The sequence below is a fragment of the Gigantopelta aegis genome, chromosome 8 (genome assembly GCF_016097555.1).
Source record: "Gigantopelta aegis isolate Gae_Host chromosome 8, Gae_host_genome, whole genome shotgun sequence".
NCBI classification, from domain to species: domain Eukaryota; kingdom Metazoa; phylum Mollusca; class Gastropoda; order Neomphalida; family Peltospiridae; genus Gigantopelta; species Gigantopelta aegis.
In genome coordinates, this window is record NC_054706.1 from 53,004,146 (window position 1) to 53,029,320 (window position 25,175).

Genomic DNA, 25,175 nt, shown 5'->3' on the forward strand with positions numbered 1-25,175 from the left:
TTTCGCGTTTGGACTCGTGAAAATAAAAGTTTAAAAAATAAGAACTTGTATCAAATTATTTTATATACTTATGTGTTTCTAGGTCTATGTAACAAAATGACATTAATACACTTACCCCGGTTTTGATTTTGGTTATAAAAGTTTCAAGCGTGTGAGCGGTCATCATACAAAATCAGCTATTGTAGCAGGCAAGCAGCTGGCACGGTTTTGTTCTGCCCATTGGTGCCAGGTGCAAAGCCACTTAGAGGATAACAGAGTAGTGTGTAACCATTACCGGCCTCGGTGGTGTTGTGGGTTAAGCCATCGGACTGGTAGGTACAGGGTTCGCAACCCGGTACCGGCGCAATCTAATTAAAATTAGCTCCACTATTACATGTGGATCTAACAGCAGCCCGTTGGAGCTCATGTCCAGTTGACCTTTCATTCGACCAATGAAAACCTTACTTGCAAAATCATGCCAGTGATTTGATGATGATGATAACTAGTTTAACGTGCCCATATACCACTAGGGTTTCGAACACGCCCATCCCGAGTCTGACCTCCGATAAGATCTGTGGCCGGACTCGGGGGGGGGGGGGGGGGGGGGGGGGGGTAGTGTTGAAAATGGGCAGAATTTTGGAAATAGCAATTAGTAAAAACTTAATAGAATATTTATATAATTTGGAGCATTTTAGAAGGACAGTCCAAAAATAAATAAGAGAAAGAAGAGAGGATCGGACTATTTAATAATATTAAAAAAAAAAAAGTAATTTCGAAATAAAATTTTGAACGAAGGACTAAATGTTTAAAGTCCGATATATATGTCCACAGAGTGGCCTCGTTAAGGCCGCTGGAGGTTGGCCTACGGCGAACCGATGAGCGGAGAACCGGCAAAGGCGGGGATGAAGTGCTTCCATCTCTGGTCGGCGAGGATGGGTATGACACTCCGGTAGTCGTTGCCGAAAAGGGCCTTGACGATCCTGTGGATGGTGTGGCTATCCATCTCTCTAACCAGGACCTCTTGTCGGTAGACTCCTTCTCGGCGCTGAGTTAGTACCAACTCCGTCTTGCCGGCTGTAGATTTGATGGTGTGTAGCTCGTAAGCGCTTCCATCAGGCAGTTGTTTCAGTTCTGGTTTCACTAGTCCGCCCATCAATGATGCCGGATCCGAGGTGTCCCCCTGCACGAACTTCAGGAAGCCGGACCTGATTTTCCCGATCTGAACTTTCCAGACGGCTTCCGAGTCGGAGGGGGACGGTGCTTGTGAAGGTGGAGGCCGGGCCTTGTGAGGTTGGTCGCTCGGCTGAGCGACGGCCTTCCTCTTTCCAACGGCGGCTGATCGGGCCGGTGGCTTGACGACTGGCAGTACCGGGGATACCGGCCAGTTCTGTCTGGGCCACGTAGTGGTCGGCGATGGAGTGTTGAGTCTGTCCCTCTCGGTGGTCGACGGTTCCGGCGTAGCAGGTTTCCTCGACTCAGGCTGGGCTGGGGGCGGCGTCGCAGAAGGGACCGCCGCTGGCGGTTGAGCCGCCAGTTTTGCCCCCCCCCCCCCCGTGCCGTTCCTGGCACGCTTTTCCTCTTCCTCCATCTCCTCCTCTTCTTCTGTACGATCGCGTCGCCGTGGGAGTCCACGCAATGCTGTTAGATCTACTGGTGAGACCAGTAGAGCTAATTTTAATCAGATTGGTACCGGCACCCACCCAGAGCAGGGGTATAACTACTATGGGTAGGTGTAAGACCACTACACCCTCTTCTCTCTCAACTAACCCGGTATCCTGGACAGACAGCCCAGATAGCTGAGGTGTGTGTGTGTGTGTGTGTGTGTGTGTGTGTGTGTGTGTGTGTGTCCAGGACAACGTGTTTGAACCTTAATTGGATATAAGCACGAAAATAACTTGAAATTAAAATAAAATGTGACCATTTGCGGACGTTAATTCCGCCTTCGGGACAGATTCATACTACACCACTGATTAAGATTGTAGTCGACTCACTCCAACCTGGGGTAAAGCGTTCGCTTGATGCGCGGTCGGTTTGGGATCAATCCCCGTCAGTGGGCCCATTAGACTATTTCTCGTCCCAGCCAGTGCACCACGACTGGTATATCAAAAGCCGTAGTATGTTCTACCCTGTCTGTGGGATGGTGCATATAACATATCTTGCTGCTAATCGAAAAAGTAGCCCATGAAGTGGCGACAGCGGGTTTCCTCTCTCTGTATCTGTGTGGTCCCTTAACCATATATCTGACGCCATATAACTGTAAATAAAATGTGTTGAGTGCGTTGTTAAATAAAACATTTCCTCCCTTCCATTTATTTTGTGCTCGAAGTCGAAACGACTGTTTATATATAACGTTTCTGACGCTTGTCAATTCATATTTGATGCATGACAATCCCCGGCGAGAATAAGCCTGTGAGACAGGGGACGGGGTGGATGAGAGAGCAACCCCAGTGCTGAAGCATATCCTCAAATTCGGGCAAAATGAGCTGGCCTGAAACATTTTCACCATTTATTTCCACCATTCTACCCACAATATTAGTTGAATACATGCAAAAAATAGAAGGAAAAAAGACGTGATTCGTTTGCAAGCCTATATATAGCTGTTTGGCAGTAATATGCTAATGTGAATAAACGTTGTTATCTAAATTCGGGTATTTTTGTTAAAACTCGGGGAAAAAACCAGCGTGCACTCCAACAAAAAAAGTTAGCACGTATGCCTACGCCTGTGAGTTATTCAAGATGGCGTTATCCGAGGAAACGTTTTTACAGACACTATAGAGGCAACACAGGTATCAAAACAAATGAGCAGATTGTAGATTGTATGTGTATCCTTCACTGCCACAAGGAATATTACAATCCTGAGTTTGCTGCCTGAGTTTTCGACCAATACAATTTTGTAATATATATTCAATGTTTTTCTGATCGTCCTAATATCTGTAACCCAAACTGGATTTGGTGTCCCAATAATTCAATACATGTAAGAAAGACGTATCATCCGTAGAAATGAGGGGCGATCGGCGTGGGATCGATCCCCGTCGGTGGGCCCATTGGGCTATTTCTCGTTCCAGCCAGTGCACCACAACTGGTATATCAAAGGCCGTAGTATGTACTACCTTGTCTGTGGGATGGTGCATATAAAAGATCCCGTGCTGCTAATCGAAAAGTGTAGCCCATGAAGTGGCGACAGCGGGTTCCCTCTCTCAATATCTATGTGGTTCTTAACCATACGTCTGACGTCATATAACCGTAAATAAAATGTGTTGAGTGCGTCGTTAAATAAAATATTTTTCTTTCTTTTCCGTAGGAATGACATAGCAGTCACCACCTTATTAAAATTTCCTTGGACTCTGTCTTGTCTCACCATGAAATTTGTCTTCTGTAGTTCGTCAGTCCTATCAGGGATGCAGTTCGGTGGTATAGCCCCAACCTATAGCACGATGGATCATAGAATCAAACGTCATCCCAAGTAGTGCAACACCAAAAGCCGTGGTATGTGTTGTCTTATCTACGACAAAGGGCATATGAAAATAAACCCCTTGCAGATTTATCGGCACAAGTAGCTTATGTGACAACAACGCTCGCTCTCTCTCTCCAATCATCTCAATGGTTTTATTAAAGTTGCAATATTAATTATATTATTTAACTATTTAGTATAGTAAAGTTTGTTTTATTTAACGACGGCACTAGAGCACATTGATTTTTTATCTTATCATCGGCTATTGGACGTCAAACATATGGTCATTCTGACACTGTTTTTTAGAGGAAACCTGCTGTCGCCACATAGGCTACTCTTTTACGACAGGCAACAAGGGATTTTTTATTTGCGCTTCCCACAGGCAGGATAGCACAAACCATGGCCTTTGTTCAACCAGTTATGGATCACTGGTCGGTGCAAGTGGTTTACACCTGCCCATTGAACCTTGCGGAGCACTCACTCAGGGTTTGGAGTCGGTATCTGGATTAAAAATTCCATGCCTCGACTGGGATCTGAACCCAGTACCTACCAGCCTGTAGACCGATGGCCTAACCACGACTCCATCGAGGCCGTCTATTTAGTATAGATCAAACATATTATTCATCTTCAATTGGCACGCCAGTCTTCAATAATATTCTTAAATGTAGTCTAGCTCACATAAAATGTATTATTAACCCGCCATCAACGATCAAAACGCGGTTCTCCTTCTAAAACGTTTCCTTGTAACAATGTGGGGTGGTGCATATAAAAGTAGCCTACTATGGAATATCGGCCTCCCCCACCCAAACCCCCAATACTTGCTGCTGGTAATAACTTGGTACTTGGTGATGCCTCGACCAGAAGCGGTCAGGCCCTTTATAAGGGCCATATGGGCAACCTAGGGAGACACCACAGCATCGTAAAGGTCTAAAATTAACGAGCTACTCTCGATTCACTAATATCAAAACCTATATTAACTCGGCCATTCACCTTTCGACCGACCGTTCAAAATTGCGCCAAATTCCCTCAATCAAAATTGCGCACCCTTTTCTCTTTGGCATTTAACGGCTCCATTCAAATTCCATAGCACCACCACCACCCCCACCCGCCTGCTACCGATTTGATCGGGCTGCTGGTGCTCCCTTGCACCTGCCAGTGCAGGCGGTCCCTCCTCTCCCCTCCCCCCCACCTTTCCTGTCATGGACGGAGAAGCCGGCCAAGGCTGGCTCTTGTGCCCACGACAGGCGTGCGCTACAACAGCTTGTTCTGAATGTGCACGTAAAACCCTATGATATGACACATGACATGAATAAGATCTGCGCTGCCTTCTACGATTTATATACGGTTAATACAGCACTATATGGATGTTAATTTATTGTACGAGTCCATAGTAGCGTGAACATTAATTTCAACAGAATAGGTTATGACACGTAGACAGATTAACTTAAAAAATCCATAAATGACACACGTTTTAGAGATTTTGTAGTAGTAAAACTCTATAGAACAGCGGTTGCCAACCCAAGACCCTTGAGCGCATATGTTTCTTTGCTGCTTCTTATAGTATGTGGTCCTTGAAGCAAATTTCTACTCAATCTAATAAATAAATAAATAAATTTTAAAACAGTTTTTTTTTTTTTGTAGTAGTTTTGAAATTCTTTCTCTCATTTCAGAGTGGCTTCCCTTGCATTACCACACATACGATGCTATTACTATTGCCACTTATTTACAGCCGGGGCGAGACGTAGCCCAGTGGTGAAGCGTCGCTCGCTTGATGTCCAGTCGTTCTGGGATCGACCCCTGTCAATGGGCCTATTGAGCTATTTCGCGTTCAGTGTACCACGACTGGTATATCAACGGTCGTGGTATGTGCTATCCTGTCTGTGGGATAGTGCATATAAGAGATTCCTTGCTACTATGCACTGGCTGGAACGAGGAATAGGCCACTAGGCCCACCAGCAGGGATCGATCCTGGACTGACTGAGCATCAGGCGACCGCTTTACTACTGGGCTACGTCCCGCCCCTAGTTCATTTGAATGAATGAATGTATGAATGAATGAATGAATGTATGAATGAATGAATGCTTAAGGACACCCCAGAACAAAACATACATCGGCTATTGGATGTTAAACTAAAGTAAATGCGTGTTCGTTTGTCAAAATGTAAATAGAGCTGGATAAAAAAAGTTTTGTTTTGTTTAACGACACCACTAGATCATATTAATTTAGTAATCATCGGCTATTGGATGTCAAACATTTGGTCATTATGACATATAGTCTCATAGAGGAAACACGGTACATTTTTTCCATTAGTAACAAGGGATCTTTTATATGCACTATCTCACAGACAGAATAGTACATACCACGGCCTTTGATATACCAATCGTGGCGCACTGGCTGGAAAGAGATCGATCCCAAAGAGCTGGATAAAGTTAATGATAGGATAATTGAACTATCCATCACGTTTATGAATGTGGCAACATAAAGGTACACTTCTTGTTACATTTCTGGAAAGATATGCCTCTACTTTTTTGACGGCGGAGGAGGGCTGATTTTTTTTCACTCGGTTACTCCATAACCCCCCCCCCCCCCCCCCATATTTCCTGGATCCGTCCCTGTGGTCGTCCACAAAGATGTGGTAACGTTAGCTAAAAACATATTTTTCGACAAAGCGTTGGCCATAAAGTCAGGACAATGATAATGTTGCTTGTTACGATTATTATACTTTCTTTCTTTTTGAAACCTTTGAATTTTTATTTTTGGATTATCGGAAAATTTGTCTACATAAAACTATAGTGTCTCCCATGCCAACCAGAAGGTCCTCCTAACAGGTCCTTGTCATAGTAAAACGAATCATCTCTTATCCTGGGGAAAGCGTCTCTAAGTACAAGTTTAACGTCTGACTCTATTTTGGTAAAATATTTCTTCGGTGTATAGCCATCTCTTGTAGATCTACAGATTGTGACAGCACCGGGAACAAACTGTTTTTGTTTTAATATGTCCTTCAGAGTATCCGTCCTTTGATCTATTTCTGTTAGGGACGGGACATGGAACTCCACCATAGTATCGTTAGGCGTGTTGTAGCCATAGCAGACCCTCATCCCACACATCTTTTTAAAATCCATGGTTTTGGGGCTCACGTTTAAGCAGATTCCAACTTCTGATAATGCTTTCAACTGATCTACGTTCATGTTACAAAATGTTAAAATGAGTTGGTTCAGTGCGAACTTGCTTCTAACGGGATCGCATAGATACTGATCCAGATTTCTCTCTCGGAGATTCTTCATGAACTCTGGCTGCAGTTTTTTCGCGGCTGAGACCAGCTTTGAAGAATTTACACAGATGCTATCTTCATCCTTTAAACTCATCGAACAGATGATCTTAAAATCGATAATGGTTTGAATCAAGTAATTGAAAAACGAGTCAACCTGCCTTTCTTGATGTGTATTTAACGCGCAGACGATTCGTTCCACCCAGAAGGATATCGTCTCTATTTCCACTTCGCCGACCCCAGCATCAAGCAGCGGCCTGATTGATGCCTCGACTCCATAGAAGTCCTCATCCACATCCAACAGGACGCTGTCCTCGGATGTTATCCAGGTCCCAGACTTAATAAGAGATATCGCCTTGCTTTCGCGGACGATCTCAACCAGACCCGTGTTCTTGATGTGACATTCGGATTCCTTGATTGGCAGTGAATTTATCTGGTCTTCGGAGAACTGCGCGTTATTCATGAAGCAGTAGTTTTCAATTTCAAATTCCACTGACGTGGCACAAGCACAGAGTTCGAGACCTAGTCGACCCGTGTCGTTATCCCGGCGGTACAGGTAGCCGTAGCGGAGCCGAACGGATCCGTAGTCTTCTGCGTTGTATCCCTCCATGCCGCTGTTGCTCCAGTTGGGGAACACCCAGATGAAGCGGTTGATTAAACCCGTCAGAACAGCAGCCTGGGGTAGATAAATAAAATCATTAGTGTATTGTTATTAAATGTGCTCTAGTGGTGTCGTTAAACAAAACAAACAAAAATATTGTTATACAATCGTCTGTTATATGTACGGACATTATATGGTTACTTGCTTATGTGTGGTTGTCTATATATATATATATATATATATATATATATATATATATATATATCGCCAATAGCCTATAATTAAATATATTATTGCACTTTATTATTTTGATTTACCATTGACTTGGGTTGTTTTATTATTAAGGTACTGACAAACCTCTTTTCCTTAAATCGGGCATCACCTCTGCGGGTCAACAAAAATGTTATGTATGTATTCTTTTCACCTACATATTAATTTTAAAAGAAAGAAAAGTGTAGGCCCTTTTTTCTAGTTAGGGCTAGGTTTTCGGAAACACAATGCTTTAGGCCTTAGGTATTAACCACTTCACCCTTAGATTTCTATGTATATTATGTTTTGTTAAGGTTGTTGGTTGGAAATGGTCTACATGGTTAAAAAAGGGTTAATACCTAAGCTGCTAGCTGTTATTTTCTAAACTCGTGTCTGCAATTTAAACGCTAGCGCTGTCAATTCGTGGGAAGTCAGTCAAAAGGTACATGAGACCTAACAAACCCACAAAACATCTATTATATATGCTACGTTTTATACACATAATATACAACTATCATATAGTTAATTTTACATGATTACGTACATATTTGTCTGCTGTAATGTGAACAAGTATCACATTTAAATTACCACACCAGTGTTAATGCTTTGAAGAATTTAGAAAATAATATATATACATGTACAACTGAAAAATAAACCCCAAAAGACCACACACACACACACACACACACACACACACACACACACACACATATCTACCAAGAAACAAAAATCCCCACCCCGACCCAGAAAAAACCCACTCTCTTTTAAGAAACAAACAAAAATAAATTAATTTAAAAAAACCACCAACAAACAAACAACCAACAAGAAAATAATACCCTCTTTTTCTCAATTTGATTGTTATTAAAATGCATTTGTATACACATTTTATATGAATACATTTCTATTATATTATAATTAAGTAATTGTCGTCATTATATAGGAGAGGAGAGAGACTAGTAAGTTGATAAACTTGTGTCAAATCATTTTGTTATTTATGCAATAAAATATATTTTCAATCGAAACAAGAAAAACCCACCAAAACGAAAGAAAAACTCCAAGTGACTGGAGTAATATAATATAATATATGGAGACTCATTTTCTTACTAAGATGAATACGTCGTTTCGCTGCATCATGGCGGTAATGTCTTCGCTGCTGGCGGGGTATCGAAACAGAGGACCGAGCATCCACCTTTCAGGAGGTCCACCGTCAGAATGTCCGTCTATGTGAAGCTGAAAGGCATAATCCAATTGGTAAAGTTTTTTTGGGTTTTTTTAATTATTATTATTATTACATGTACTGTGCGTACATATGCAAACAACCAGTTAGCTTTGTTTAACGATATCACTAGAGCACATTGATCCACTAATCATCGGCTATTGGATGCCAAACACTTGGTAATTATGACATATAGTCTTAGAGAGGAAACCCGCTCATTAGTAGCAAGGGATCTTTTATATGCATCATTCAACAGACATGATAGCACATACCACGGCCTTTGGTATACCAGTCGTGGTGCACTGGCTGGAACGACAAATAGCCCAATGGGCCCACCGACGGCAATCGGCCCCAAACCGACCGCGCATCAAGCGAGCGCTTTACCACTGGGCTACGCCCTGCCCCCTGAAAGATATAATAACTGCATATGTACGCACAGTACATGTAATACGAAAATAATAATAAACCTTATCAACTGAAAGATATAATAACTGCATATGTACGCACAGTACATGTAATACGAAATAAATAATAAACCTTATCAACTGAAAGATATAATAACTGCATATGTACGCACAGTACATGTAATACAAAATAAATAATAAACCTTATCAACTGAAAGATATAATAACTGCATATGTACGCACAGTACATGTAATACGAAATAATAATAAACCTTATCAACTGAAAGATATAATAACTGCATATGTACGCACAGTACATGTAATACGAAAATAATAATAAACCTTATCAACTGAAAGATATAATAACTGCATATGTACGCACAGTACATGTAATACGAAATAAATAATAAACCTTATCAACTGAAAGATATAATAACTGCATATGTACGCACAGTACATGTAATACAAAATAAATAATAAACCTTATCAACTGAAAGATATAATAACTGCATATGTACGCACAGTACATGTAATACGAAATAATAATAAACCTTATCAACTGAAAGATATAATAACTGCATATGTACGCACAGTACATGTAATACGAAAATAATAATAAACCTTATCAACTGAAAGATATAATAACTGCATATGTACGCACAGTACATGTAATACGAAATAAATAATAAACCTTATCAACTGAAAGATATAATAACTGCATATGTACGCACAGTACATGTAATACAAAATAAATAATAAACCTTATCAACTGAAAGATATAATAACTGCATATGTACGCACAGTACATGTAATACGAAATAAATAATAAACCTTATCAACTGAAAGATATAATAACTGCATATGTACGCACAGTACATGTAATACGAAAATAATAATAAACCTTATCAACTGAAAGATATAATAACTGCATATGTACGCACAGTACATGTAATACGAAATAAATAATAAACCTTATCAACTGAAAGATATAATAACTGCATATGTACGCACAGTACATGTAATACGAAATAAATAATAAACCTTATCAACTGAAAGATATAATAACTGCATATGTACGCACAGTACATGTAATACGAAATAATAATAAACCTTATCAACTGAAAGATATAATAACTGCATATGTACGCACAGTACATGTAATACGAAAATAATAATAAACCTTATCAACTGAAAGATATAATAACTGCATATGTACGCACAGTACATGTAATACGAAATAAATAATAAACCTTATCAACTGAAAGGTATAATAACTGCATATGTACGCACAGTACATGTAATACGAAAATAATAATAAACCTTATCAACTGAAAGGTATAATAACTGCATATGTACGCACAGTACATGTAATACAAAATAAATAATAAACCTTATCAACTGAAAGATATAATAACTGCATATGTACGCACAGTACATGTAATACAAAATAAATAATAAACCTTATCAACTGAAAGGTATAATAACTGCATATGTACGCACAGTACATGTAATACGAAATAATAATAAACCTTATCAACTGAAAGGTATAATAACTGCATATGTACGCACAGTACATGTAATACGAAATAATAATAAACCTTATCAACTGAAATGTATAATAACTGCATATGTACGCACAGTACATGTAATACGAAATAAATAATAAACCTTATCAACTGAAAGGTATAATAACTGCATATGTACGCACAGTACATGTAATACGAAATAAATAATAAACCTTATCAACTGAAAGATATAATAACTGCATATGTACGCACAGTACATGTAATACGAAAATAATAATAAACCTTATCAACTGAAAGATATAATAACTGCATATGTACGCACAGTACATGTAATACGAAATAATAATAAACCTTATCAACTGAAAGATATAATAACTGCATATGTACGCACAGTACATGTAATACGAAATAATAATAAACCTTATCAACTGAAAGATATAATAACTGCATATGTACGCACAGTACATGTAATACGAAATAATAATAAACCTTATCAACTGAAAGATATAATAACTGCATATGTACGCACAGTACATGTAATACGAAAATAATAATAAACCTTATCAACTGAAAGATATAATAACTGCATATGTACGCACAGTACATGTAATACGAAAATAATAATAAACCTTATCAACTGAAAGATATAATAACTGCATATGTACGCACAGTACATGTAATACGAAAATAATAATAAACCTTATCAACTGAAAGATATAATAACTGCATATGTACGCACAGTACATGTAATACGAAATAATAATAAACCTTATCAACTGAAAGATATAATAACTGCATATGTACGCACAGTACATGTAATACAAAATAATAATAAACCTTATCAACTGAAAGATATAATAACTGCATATGTACGCACAGTACATGTAATACAAAATAAATAATAAACCTTATCAACTGAAAGATATAATAACTGCATATGTACGCACAGTACATGTAATACGAAATAATAATAAACCTTATCAACTGAAATGTATAATAACTGCATATGTACGCACAGTACATGTAATACGAAATAAATAATAAACCTTATCAACTGAAAGATATAATAACTGCATATGTACGCACAGTACATGTAATACGAAAATAATAATAAACCTTATCAACTGAAAGATATAATAACTGCATATGTACGCACAGTACATGTAATACGAAATAAATAATAAACCTTATCAACTGAAAGATATAATAACTGCATATGTACGCACAGTACATGTAATACGAAAATAATAATAAACCTTATCAACTGAAAGGTATAATACTGCATATGTACGCACAGTACATGTAATACGAAAATAATAATAAACCTTATCAACTGAAAGATATAATAACTGCATATGTACGCACAGTACATGTAATACGAAATAATAATAAACCTTATCAACTGAAAGATATAATAACTGCATATGTACGCACAGTACATGTAATACAAAATAAATAATAAACCTTATCAACTGAAAGGTATAATAACTGCATATGTACGCACAGTACATGTAATACGAAATAATAATAAACCTTATCAACTGAAATGTATAATAACTGCATATGTACGCACAGTACATGTAATACGAAAATAATAATAAACCTTATCAACTGAAAGATATAATAACTGCATATGTACGCACAGTACATGTAATACGAAATAAATAATAAACCTTATCAACTGAAAGGTATAATACTGCATATGTACGCACAGTACATGTAATACGAAAATAATAATAAACCTTATCAACTGAAAGATATAATAACTGCATATGTACGCACAGTACATGTAATACGAAATAAATAATAAACCTTATCAACTGAAAGATATAATAACTGCATATGTACGCACAGTACATGTAATACGAAAATAATAATAAACCTTATCAACTGAAAGGTATAATAACTGCATATGTACGCACAGTACATGTAATACGAAATAAATAATAAACCTTATCAACTGAAAGATATAATAACTGCATATGTACGCACAGTACATGTAATACAAAATAATAATAAACCTTATCAACTGAAAGGTATAATAACTGCATATGTACGCACAGTACATGTAATACGAAATAAATAATAAACCTTATCAACTGAAAGATATAATAACTGCATATGTACGCACAGTACATGTAATACAAAATAAATAATAAACCTTATCAACTGAAAGGTATAATACTGCATATGTACGCACAGTACATGTAATACGAAATAATAATAAACCTTATCAACTGAAAGGTATAATAACTGCATATGTACGCACAGTACATGTAATACGAAAATAAATAATAAACCTTATCAAATGAAAGGTATAATAACTGCATATGTACGCACGGCACATGTAATAATAAAATAAATAATAAACCTTATCAACTGAAAGGTATAATACTGCATATGTACGCACAGTACATGTAATAATAAAATAATAATAAACCTTATCAACTGAAAGGTATTGGTAAGTTTTATTATTTATTTTTTATTATATGTACAGTGCGTACATATGCAGTGATAGAAATAAGCAAAACTGTTCATTAGTCCACCAGAGAAGTACATCTAGAAATCTACTTCTCTGCCAATATTTTTACTTTTCCAAATAAGTTATCTGCTTCATTCAAGTGCAAGGATGACGTTTTTTTACTGCTAAACTGAAACTGCACTGAACATTTTACAACCATAGGACAACCATTAAAGGGACACACCCTAGTTACGGCTAGTTGTTAACCATTACGGCGTTGTTTTTCGCTATTAAACCCATTTTTTCACAAATAAAATTGCACTTTACTTACCGTTTATTATTTAGAATATACATTTCCATTCACCTGAAGTGTTTTTTGGTAATCCTGGTAATCCTGGTTTTTGTAATACCACAAAATGCATTTTTCTTATTTCTTAAAAACGCACGCATCTTTGAGAAAAAAACGTTTAGCAGACAAGGTCTAATCTATTTTTAGACGGGATATTTCCATTTCAATGTCACAGACGTTGGTATACCACGTGACCGTTATCATTTGGCCTCAGATTACAGTTATCTTCCCATTTGGTTGTTTCCGGAAGTTTCACCGCGCAAGTAGTCTGCTGTTTGACTGTGATTATTTCATGGCAGACAGCTATGAAGTGGCAACTATTTGACTGAAGTGACAGGGGATAGCATGTAGTTTGTAAACATGTGTAACTTGCTGACATTGAAGACTTGTTTGTGGTAATTCCGGCCCATGCAAAAGTAGTGCTTTTTGTGTAAAATGGGTGTACTCCGGCCTGGTTTAGAGGGTGTGTCTGTTTAAACCAATATGCTGGGAGAAAGAGCTGGACAACAGGGGTTGTCCTTTTCAGGGTATGTGTCCCCCATGCAGGCAAAGGTACATACAAAACTTCACGGGCCTGCTGATATTAATAAAAATGTTATAGCCACTAAGGCTATATAGAAACATATAGCGAAATTAATTGTGGTCTGAGGCCATTTTGGTTCGGTTTGTTTTCTCGTGCACGGTTCGCGCAATCAACATCCGATTTGTTGTTGTTCATTTGTGAGATTTTTCTTCACAGTTCGTGAACATTTTCAGTAACAATAAAGTTCAGACAAGTAAGTGTCTCAATACAAAACGTTACAAACCCTTAAAACCAATAAATGTGTCCAGGAGAGGTGAAAAGAACGCACCCCAAGTCTGTGCCCACTGTGAAATTTGTCGTGACGTAGGCATTGTTGTGCTTCGAGCGACATCTATCGGTGACATCAGAATACTATCTTTCAAAATTATTTCAAGCAAATGGGACATGGGGATTCCCATGATATTTATCGATATAAAACCTGCTTTTTCACCCCATTTGATAAAAACGTGATCTAAGTGTGTTACAGGTTTGTAGATTAACCAAATTATAATTTATTTTCGCTGGATGGAACTAGGGACTGGATGAAATACGTTTGTCCAAGCACATTTTCACTTGTCAGGACAAATGGACATGTGCTTATTTCGAACACTAATATGCCATGCAAATCCTAACATCATGTGTTTACACTTTCTCCCTAACACCCGATGACAGTTTTGGATCAGCTGAATGATAGAATTATCTTTTATGGCTATCTTTCACGGGACGTTTCGTACCCATTTAGTTTTGTCCCTGGACGTTTCGTACCCATTTAATTTTGTCCCTGAACGTTTCGTACCCATTTAGTTTTGTCCCTGGACGTTTCGTACACATTGCCATTTTATACACAAGAAGATTCGTGCCCAGTACATTTAGGACACGTCTTATGCTGAATTGCACAATGGTAATATTTGGTCTGTCTTAGTTAGTTGTTACACGATACCTGAGACAAAGACATTTCCTACCTGCAAATGTTTGACAGCTTGGGCGTCCCAAGTTAGTCTATTAGAATAACAAGATAGTTGAATGATGACAATGAATGGACACATCGGATTGTTTGTTGTGTTATGCATTGTCTTGTTGAAATGTGCAAAGCGTCAACATAATTAATTTTTAAAATAGTTTTATTGGTTTAGTGTATCTTGTCTTCGAAATATGGCAATATCATTATTATTATTGAATAAAAGTCCTGTTAGGGCAACAAACGTAGGACAGTGATACACTGCATGTCAAAGGTCAGATTTGATACAACTCTGGTCCACTGTACTGTTGTGCCAACCACAGCAAACCCATCTCGTTCACCTCATGTTCGCTCCCCTCGTCTCATTTTAAAAGTAAAAAAACTTAAAGTTTGTTTTGTTTTAACGACACCACTAGAGCACATTGATTTATTAACCATCGGCTATTGGATGACAAAATGTAGTCTTGGAGAGGAAACCCGCTACATTTTTCCATTAATAGCAAAGGATGGGTTTAAAAAAAAATATGCACCATCCCACAACCATGCTATCACATACCACGGCCTTTGCTATATCAGTCGTGGTGTACTGACTGGAATGAGAAATAGATCAATGGGCTCACCGACGGGGGTCGATCTTAGACCGACGGCGCATCAGGCAAGCCCTTTACCACTGGGATACGTCCCTCTCCCTATTTTAAAAGATCAAGTTTGCTATGAGAGGTATATATAAAGACACCTGTTCCAAAGAGCATCTTGAAGAAGTTTGTTTTGTTTAACGACACCACTAGAGCACATTGATTTATTAATCATCGGCTATTGGATGTCAAATATATGGTCACACATATGGTCATTTTTGTTCATTAGTAGCAAGGGATCTTTTATATGCACCATCCCACAGACAGGATAGTACATACCACGGTATTTGATATACCAGTTGTGGTACATTACAACAGTTGTGGTACATTACACGAAATAGCTCAATGGGCCCACCGACGGGGGTCGATCCCAAACCGACCGCGCATCAAGCGAGCGCTTTACCACTGGACTACGTCCCACCCCTAAGACGCATCTTGTGTAACAAATATATATATATATAAAGGACATTTCGATTATGTTTCTTCTACATAAAATTTCATTTTTTACCTGTTTGTAAAGAGCACCTTTTCAAACTCACTTGCTAATTAATGAACCAATCACGCGATATTTTGTTTAAGTCGGCCATTGTGAATACTTGGTAGCAATTAACACTTACCAGAACGTTTCCTTTCTTCTTAATGTAACCTTTATTAGCAGCATTAAACCAGTACTTTATCACTAAAAGAAACAAGGCAAATATAAATCTGAATGACAAAACCGTATTCCATGATCAAAATCGTATCCATGCACAAGAAAAAACGTTAGACAAAGTCATGATTGCATTCATGATCTACTATCAGATGCGTGTCTTTAGGAAGACTGAAATTCCAATATTACTTGGTATTCCAGTATTCAAGGTGTTATTCAGTATGAATGTTGAAAAAATACCGACTCTATTGGTTATTAATTCAGCGGAAAATGTGTTTGCTTTGTTTAACGACACCACTAAAGCATATTGATTAATTAGTCATCGGCTATTGGATGTCAAACATTTGGTAATTCAGACTCGTAGTCATCAAAGGAAACCTGCTACATTTTTCCTAACACAGCAAGGGATCTTTTATATGTACTTTCTCACAGACAGGAAAGCGCATACCACTGCGTTTGACCAGTTGTGATGCACTGGTTGGAACGAGAAAAAAACAATCAATTGAATGGATCCACTGAGGTGGTTCGATCCTGCGACGCAAGAACCTCAAGCGAGCAATCAACCGACTGGGCTAAATCCGGCTCCTTTAGTGAAAAATGTCTTTTGTTTATGTACAGCTCGAATATTCCAAAAAAACAAACAACTCACCCTCATGGTGTTCCTCCACAATGTACACTGGGATCTCCAGCTCGGCGCCGCTGTCTTGTTTTACGTGGAAATCTTCCACACGTGACTGTCCAGCCACAGGCAGATTGGCGGAAGACGAACCGGGACAGGGGCTGGGCGTCTGTCTCCACCGCACGAAGAGCCAAGAAGCTGCCCATAATAGGACAACGATAAGAAAGAGTTCCACCATCCTGATACTGCGAATCTTCATCTTCTTGTCACACAGGCCAAGACAGTTAGAGATCTACAGTTTGCAAAGTAGACGAATCACGTGTAGAGTCTCATTAGAATGGGATGGTATAATTAACAGACATACACGTCTGCTGCGTTCATTTGATGCTCGTGAAGATCGTGAAATCTCAAGTTCCAAATTGTGAAAACGACTTCACCAATTGGAGAGCGTTCATTTGGTGCTAGTGATATTATGAAATATCAAGTTCCAAATTGTTAAAATGACTTCACCAATTGGAGAGCGTTCATTTCGTGCTCGTGAATATTGCGAATTCTCAAGTTCCAAATTGTCAAAACAACTTCACCAATTGGAGAGCGTTCATTTGGTGCTCGTGAATATCGTGAATTCTCAAGTTCCAAATTGTCAAAACGACTTCACCAATTGGAGAGCTTTCATTTGATGCTCGTGAAGATCGTGAATTCTCAAGTTCCAAATTGTCAAAACGACTTCACCAAGGGGAGAGTGTTCATGTAATTTATAGACAATCTGCACTGTCACTCCAATCGCAAAGACCCCAACTAATAACTGCACGAATGATATGTGTTTGTACCACCATTTTGTCATTGAGTTGTGAAGATTGAGACAGAAAATCTTACGCCAGTTCACAAGCCAAACGAACACTCTTCACAACTTTTGATATCTGATATTCAAGACTTCCAATGAACGCAGCAATATTACCTTCAGTACAACGTGCCTCCTAAAGTGATGAAATGATTTACAAGGTCTGTTTTGACTTGTTTATGAGTGATTATAATGTTAGTGGTGCTGGGCAGAAACAACAATAAAAACGGTAGAACTTTCCTTTGGCACTGTCACGTATAAAAGAACATTATAAATACTTACAATAAACAGAGTTAGGGTTAGGGTTAGTGACAGTGCCTAAAGAAGGTCCTTCCATAAAAACAATTTAGAATTATTTGCATTTAAAATACATTTTCTTCACTCTTATATTAACCGATACTTAAAATGCCACCACCCCACCCTGCCTCGCCCCACAATAATGTCACAAAATTATAACATTTCGCAAAAATTCTAATTTCTAGAATATAGTTGGGGTGATCTAAGTCCTTGTGGTATACACATTACGTAATATTATATTATTGCTATATCTCTTTTAAGGGGATATACCCTAGTTTCAACATGTGAAAATTAACACTACGTTTAGTTAATCTACAAACGTGTAACATATTTGGATAAAGTTACAACTGAGTGAAACATGAGTCTGCGACTTTGAAATGGGGAAATACCCTCTAAAATTAGACTAAAACTCGATTCCATAACTGTTGTCTCAGACGCACGTGCGTTTTTAAAAATATGAGAAATGCATTTTGTGATATTAAAAACACCGGGATGACCAAAAGCACTTCGAATGTACGGAAATCGATAATCTAAACAATAAAATCTATGTAAAGTATGATTTCCGTTATCAAAAACAGCTCCAATAGTAAAAAATATGCCTTGGTGTTTAAAAACTAGGGTATGTCCCTTTAAGTTATTTGTTGTTTTTCATGTTTAAAAAAACCCCAAAACCTTTAACAAATTAGATCGTATCAATTGTTCTTCTCTTATTAGTAATAATAATAGTGAAATTATGATCCACTATCATCAGAGACATTTATTTTTATATGTATTTCATGAATTACCATATTTACAGATCACACTATATATACATAATAATATATATGAAAAACAAAGACATGTGCATACATATACATAGACATAGACATACACATACACACACACACACATACACATACACACACACACACACACATACATACATACACACATACACACATACATACACACACACACACATACAATGTGACATATACATATACATTGAGGATAGTTCATGTTTTTTGTCAAATATGATTTATATCTCATCGAGTGAAGTTAGCAATCATATCTCACGACGCGACGAGTGTGATATGATTGCAAACTTCACAAACATGAAATTTTCTATTTATTATATAACTTTTGGCAATTTACCTTTATTTTTTAAATGCCTTTTACAGTGACGATAACACATTTTAGTGACTGATAACACTTTTATTTTACTGATATTTTAAGATATTTCACTAGATGTTGTATAATAAAGATATATACATATACATATACATATACATATACATATACATATACATACACATACACATACACATATACATATACATACACATACATATACATTATGTGAAATATATTTATATATTTAAGGAGACATGTTAGTTGTGTTATGCTCCCTGACGTTTGAGCATCACTGTCACTACTCGTATGGTATATATTATTATATTAAAAAGATCAACACACTTACCCCGTGTTTGACTCTGCCTATACAAGTTACTGGCATATGATCGGTCATCACAGAAAAACATCAACTGTAATTATACTCAACCAGCTGATACATGCTCCTCATGTTCCGGTTGTCACGTGACAAATCAACACCTCTGCATCAAGGATCTATCACCTTGGGCTTGGGCTTTTGTTATATTGAATGAAATCAATAACGTCTGTTTTGTTTAACGAAACCACTAGAGCATATTGATGTATTTATCATCGGCTATTGGATGTCAACCATTTGGTAACTTTGACATATATAGTCTTAGAGATGACACCCGCTACATTTGTTCCATTATTAGCAAGGTATATTTTATATGCATTATCCCGCAGACAGGATAGCACATACCATGACCTTTGATATACCAGTCGTGGTGCACGAGCTACGAGAAATAGCCCAATGGGCCCACCGATGGGGATCGATCGTAGATCGACCGCACATTAAGCGAGCGCTTTACCACTATCATCTGCTTCCTCGTTTCAAACGATACTGTATTGCAAGCATAACGGCGAATAAAAGGAACAAGTCAGGAATGGCAGAAAACATCATTTCAGATTTATTTACAGCAGCAGATAAACAGTCAAAATAACGCAGCAAATTCAACATCATTATCCAGTAAATCCTGTCTGGTGTTCAAGTGAAGCTAAGCTACGAACTTAGCAAAAGTAGTTTAATAGGAATGCAGGCATAAACGTAATTTCATTGGCTTAAATACTTGAAATTGTTTGTAAAGAGTTTCAATTTCAGTTCAGAAATTCCAGGCTTAAATTGCTCACTTCTGTCAAGAGGTAATCTTTCCGTTTTCCTTTTTATTAATTTTAGACATTATGACTTTAACATCGAAATGCAAAGTTACGATCAACCAGTTCAGTTCAGGATGTTTAACAAGTAAGCTACCGGCCTCGGTGGCGTCGTGGTAGGTCATCGGTCTACAGGCTGGTAGGTACTGGGTTCGGATCCCAGTCGAGGCATGGGATTTTTAATCCAGATACCGACTCCAAACTCTGAGTGAGTGCTCCGCAAGGCTCTATGGGTAGGTGTAAACCACTTGCACCAACCAGTGATCCATAACTGGTTCAACAAAGGCCATGGTTTGTGCTATCCTGCCTGTGGGAAGCGCAAATAAAAGATCCCTTGCTGCTAATCGGAAGAGTAGCCCATATAGTGGCGACAGCGGGTTTCCTCTCAAAATCTGTGTGGTCCTTAACCATATGTCAGACGCCATATAACCGTAAATAAAATGTGTTGAGTGCGTCGTTAAATAAACATTTCTTTCTTTCTTTCAAAGTAAGCTGTTATAGCGCACGCCTGTCATGGGCGCAAGTTCTGATTGTCGCCAGTTTTTCCATCCAGGACAGGATGATCAATCATTCATTTATTCATTCTTATTTTCGTGCTTATCCAATTAAGGTTAAAGCACGCTGTCCTGGACACACACGTCAGCTATCTGGGTGGGCAGTCTGTGACGTTTTTTTCTGGTAAATTTAATAAGGGTTAAAAATGTTAAATAGGGTATATGCTACTACAAACCGTTGTTTAAAGCACTCTTAAGATCAATTTTAGCTAGATTTCTGTTTAGATAATACTTCACGTGCAATGCCCTTCATCCAGCTCCTAATGAATACCATCTTCATAAATCAAGGCTAATATTCGTTCCTCGTATACAGCCTTGATACATGTAGTCAAGATTACTGATATCCACTACTAGCGCCCTCTATTGGAAGAAAATTTGTAACACCGATTATGTCTCTTACACGATGACATCGCTGACCAATCACAGCATCGGTAACATGTGACAATCTTGAAAGCAATATCAAAAATTAACCGCCGAAACCTTTTTTTTAACATATCGTGACAAACACGACACGTTTCCACGGACGCTGACGCTGCCATCTTTGTTTACAATAACAAGGGAATCTATAAGGAGCGTTGCGATTCGTTGCAATCAGATCTCATCGCATCCAATGAAATTTAAGCATTTTGTGGCACGATTTCTTGATGACATGTATCAAGGCTGAATACGAGGAACGAATATTAGCCTTGATTTATGAAGATGAATGAATACATGCTTGTTCTGTTACCATGTCAGCAGACTCGGTTAATTTTAACAATATGGTCTTTTAAAGTCTGAACTATTGAACAGGCATCAGATACACTTGATGAAGTAGTAAACAATCAATCCTTAAAATCGACACCCTGGAGGAATGGCCACTGATATGTGGATCTCCTAAATATGGTCTACTTGAAACATACAGGAAATGGGGAAACATTCCTTGAAACAGTTTACCACTTCCTATTGCGGTGTTTTGGTTTTAAAGTTACATTATCTGGTTACCATATGATAACATCATGTACAAATGTCAAATACAAGCTCAAATGCACTTTAAAAAAAGTCGTGTGTGTTCGCTATGAACGGAGATCGTCAAAAGTATACGCACGATTCGTCGCCTCTGTCGCCATAGCTCGGCAAAGCACAAACGACAGCCTGTTGCCAGTTTCAGTTAACACGTGCGTTTGCCGATTTCAAATTGTAGGGTTCGTCTCAAAAAATTAAAAGAGAAATCTTGCGCTGTAGTTAAAACTGGTTTGATCTTAACAACGTATTATCGACAGTCGTACCTTCCTATTTCAGAATTGATATTTTATAAAGTGTTAGTAGAACTTTCAAAGTTTAGTTTGTATACTAGTAACACATTAATCATGTATATATTTTTAAAATAAAATATACTAAAGTAGACAATGAACGTTTTCACTTCTTAATTTTACGTGTTAAAATCGACAAATTCAAATAAATATTATTTCGTTTGGAAAGGGTAAAGTTGGGGTGGGGGGGGTGTTTAACGACATCAAAGATAAAGCATATTGATTTAATAATCATCCGACCCCATACAACCGTAAATAAAATGTGTTGAGTGCGTCGTTAAATAAAACATATCCTATCCTTCCTTCCATCTGCTGTTGGATGTCTAACATTTGGTAATTTTGACATATAATCTTAGAGAGGAATCGGGTGCATATGCAGGGGGAAGGTATTGGAGGTCGAAACCCTTACTTGCCCAAGCTTAAAAACAAAAATTGAAATGTATTTTTGGGGGGAGCATGGCCCCATATAAACTTCGCTTAACACAGTCTGTAACCCCAACCCCGCTGAAATCCCTGCACACGCGCCTTGGAAACCCGCTACATTTTTTTTAGCAAGGGATTGTTTATATGTACCATCCCACAGACAGGATATCACATACCATGGTCTTTTTGTATACCCGCCGATGGGGATCGATCCTAGACTGACCGCGCATTTAAAAAAAAAACCTTTTTAGGTCTAAGTAATGAAAAAAAATAACATATAGTCTTGAAAAATGTTACGTAAATAGAACATAGTACATGTACCCTCTTCCGCTACCCTTAGAGCGTTACGTAATTAGTAACACCCCCTTACATGTAACGCGTATGCCAACAGCTGGCCACTGTAAACATTTCAAGGCAAATCCCCCACTCACCGACCCCTGGAAAGGCGTTGTACCATACCTCTATGAATATAAATATGTTTTGGAGATATGAGACGACCCCTCAATCAAGACAGTTAAATTTGTTCAAAAATTGCGAAATCTCACGTGATCTCTTGTTGGGGAATACTATACTTGTGATAAGCTAATGAAAACCGAGATCGGTACGAGCCCGTCAAAAGCGTCCCACTTTCAAAAGCATAGCTTTGTTTTTGACCAGGATATGCCAGCGTAGTGAAACCAATGCGGAGAGCGGCGTCATATATGCACCAAACGTAATTGGATTTTCTGTTCTATATGCTTAAATAATAAAAATATTCCAGGGAATGTAGTTTTAACTGCCAAAACTTTGATCAAAATATGAGTTACTTTTATGTAGAGATGGTTAATATTTAAAAGCTAGTAATTCTTGAATGAAAAATTCTAATGCCTCTCTGACTGGTGATAAACATGTATTAAAATACCAATGGATCAGATCATGGAAGTATCCATCCACAGATTTTTCTAAGAAAACAGGTGGTCTGTTGAGTTTGTGCTAGTGGATGACGGATGCACATACATAATTATTGGCTGCACTTCAAGGAATGCACAAAAGCAACGAATCACAAGCCTATCGAAACTCACAGTATATGCATAATGTCCCAAGCTCAAAATATGTTGCCGTCAAAACTTTAACACACATTATTTCAACCTTGACCTTTGACGGTAATTTCAGAAAATTTACCGATCTTTCTTTCTTCAACTTATTTTCGTGCTTATATCCAATTAAGGTTCAAGCACGCTGTCCTAGCCACACATCCCAGCTATCTATGCTGTCTGTCCAGGACACGGTTAGTTGTTAGTTGGTTAGTGGTTAGTGAGAGAGAAGAGGGTCTAGTGGCCATACACCTACCCATTGAGGCCTTAAGAACTCGCTCTGGGTTGGAGCTGGTACCGGGCTGCGAACCCTGTACCTACCAGCCTGTAGTGTGATGGCTTAACCCCTGTGCCACCGAGGCCGGTATTTACCGATCAAATCGACAAGTAAGCGAAGGGCCGCAACTCTAATCAAGTTTATTAATTTGCTAAAAATAACTGCTTGTGCTACACTGGGGAATCAATAATTTTAACGCAGTTGAATAAATAGCATTTATGATCCTGTAACGTTTTACAGTATTATTACAGTGTAGATAAATTTAGAAAATACCATTTACCAATAGGCCTATTGGCAATCGATTTTTAAAACCCCCCAAATAATCATGCGGTTTTTAGGTTATATTTTGAATAAGCATAGGCCAAATGATATGGGTTCTTTAATAAATAACATAATTTTAAGTTACCGTGTTTAGTTAAAATGATTTAAGAAAGCAACTGAACTCTTCAGTATGAACAAAGGGACGTAACTCTCGTCAGATTTGTAAAGAATAGAATTATAATACACGGCAGTAAATATTGCTATACACATTCACAAACTTGAACATTTTTATGTTGCATTAAGAGAGGCGGATCTAGTGGGGGGCCCCAGGGCCCAGCCCCCCCCCCCCCTAAATTTTGTGATAGTTATAATTTTATTATACATTAATTTTCATTTTTTTTTACGATCCCTCTCCAAACCTCCCCCAAAGTTCCCTTGGCATTCCACCTCATGTCAATGGGGCCCCCTAATTTGATTTTCTGGATCCACCACTGATTAATCATTATTTAAGCAGCAATAAAACAATTTATATGTAACAGAAGTTAGAAGTCTCAGAATTTCATTTTATAAAATGGTCATTAAATGAAAATCTAAATTATTATTTTAAATAGTTGTTTGGCGACAGTTTTATAACATTTTAAACCATGACTACGATCCGTCTCTGTGCCTATTTAGTAAAATAAAAGACAATTCGTATCGGTAATTTAAATAATTAAAGCAATATTATTGTGATTTACAGATAAAAACATTAGATCTAGCTGACTAACTGACTCAACGATAGGTTTTTACGCAAATTTAGGCAAACGACCAGTTAGAATAGTAACCTTTGTTTATATAACACATCTTCACGTAAAGTATTTCCGTAAACATACAGGACACGCGTGTCTGTTGCACACTTCACATTGCTGTTCGAAACAGTCGCTTGTAACAAATGATGTTGGTGGTGTTTT

The 25,175-nt window shown here is 37.8% G+C and overlaps 1 protein-coding gene across 1 annotated transcript; it reads right to left on the reverse strand.

Annotated features, from left to right (window-relative positions):
• Window positions 1-6,175: 6,175 nt before the first annotated feature.
• LOC121378877 lies at window positions 6,176-19,633 on the reverse strand. The gene is made up of 5 exons (XM_041507231.1): window positions 19,525-19,633; window positions 16,958-17,219; window positions 16,277-16,338; window positions 8,653-8,778; window positions 6,176-7,374 (listed from the first exon to the last, which is right to left on the reverse strand). The coding sequence occupies exons 1-5, from the start codon at window positions 19,570-19,572 to the stop codon at window positions 6,208-6,210; spliced, it is 1,665 nt and encodes a 554-aa protein (XP_041363165.1). The 5' UTR covers window positions 19,573-19,633; the 3' UTR covers window positions 6,176-6,207.
• Between the last annotated feature and the right edge of the window lie 5,542 nt (window positions 19,634-25,175).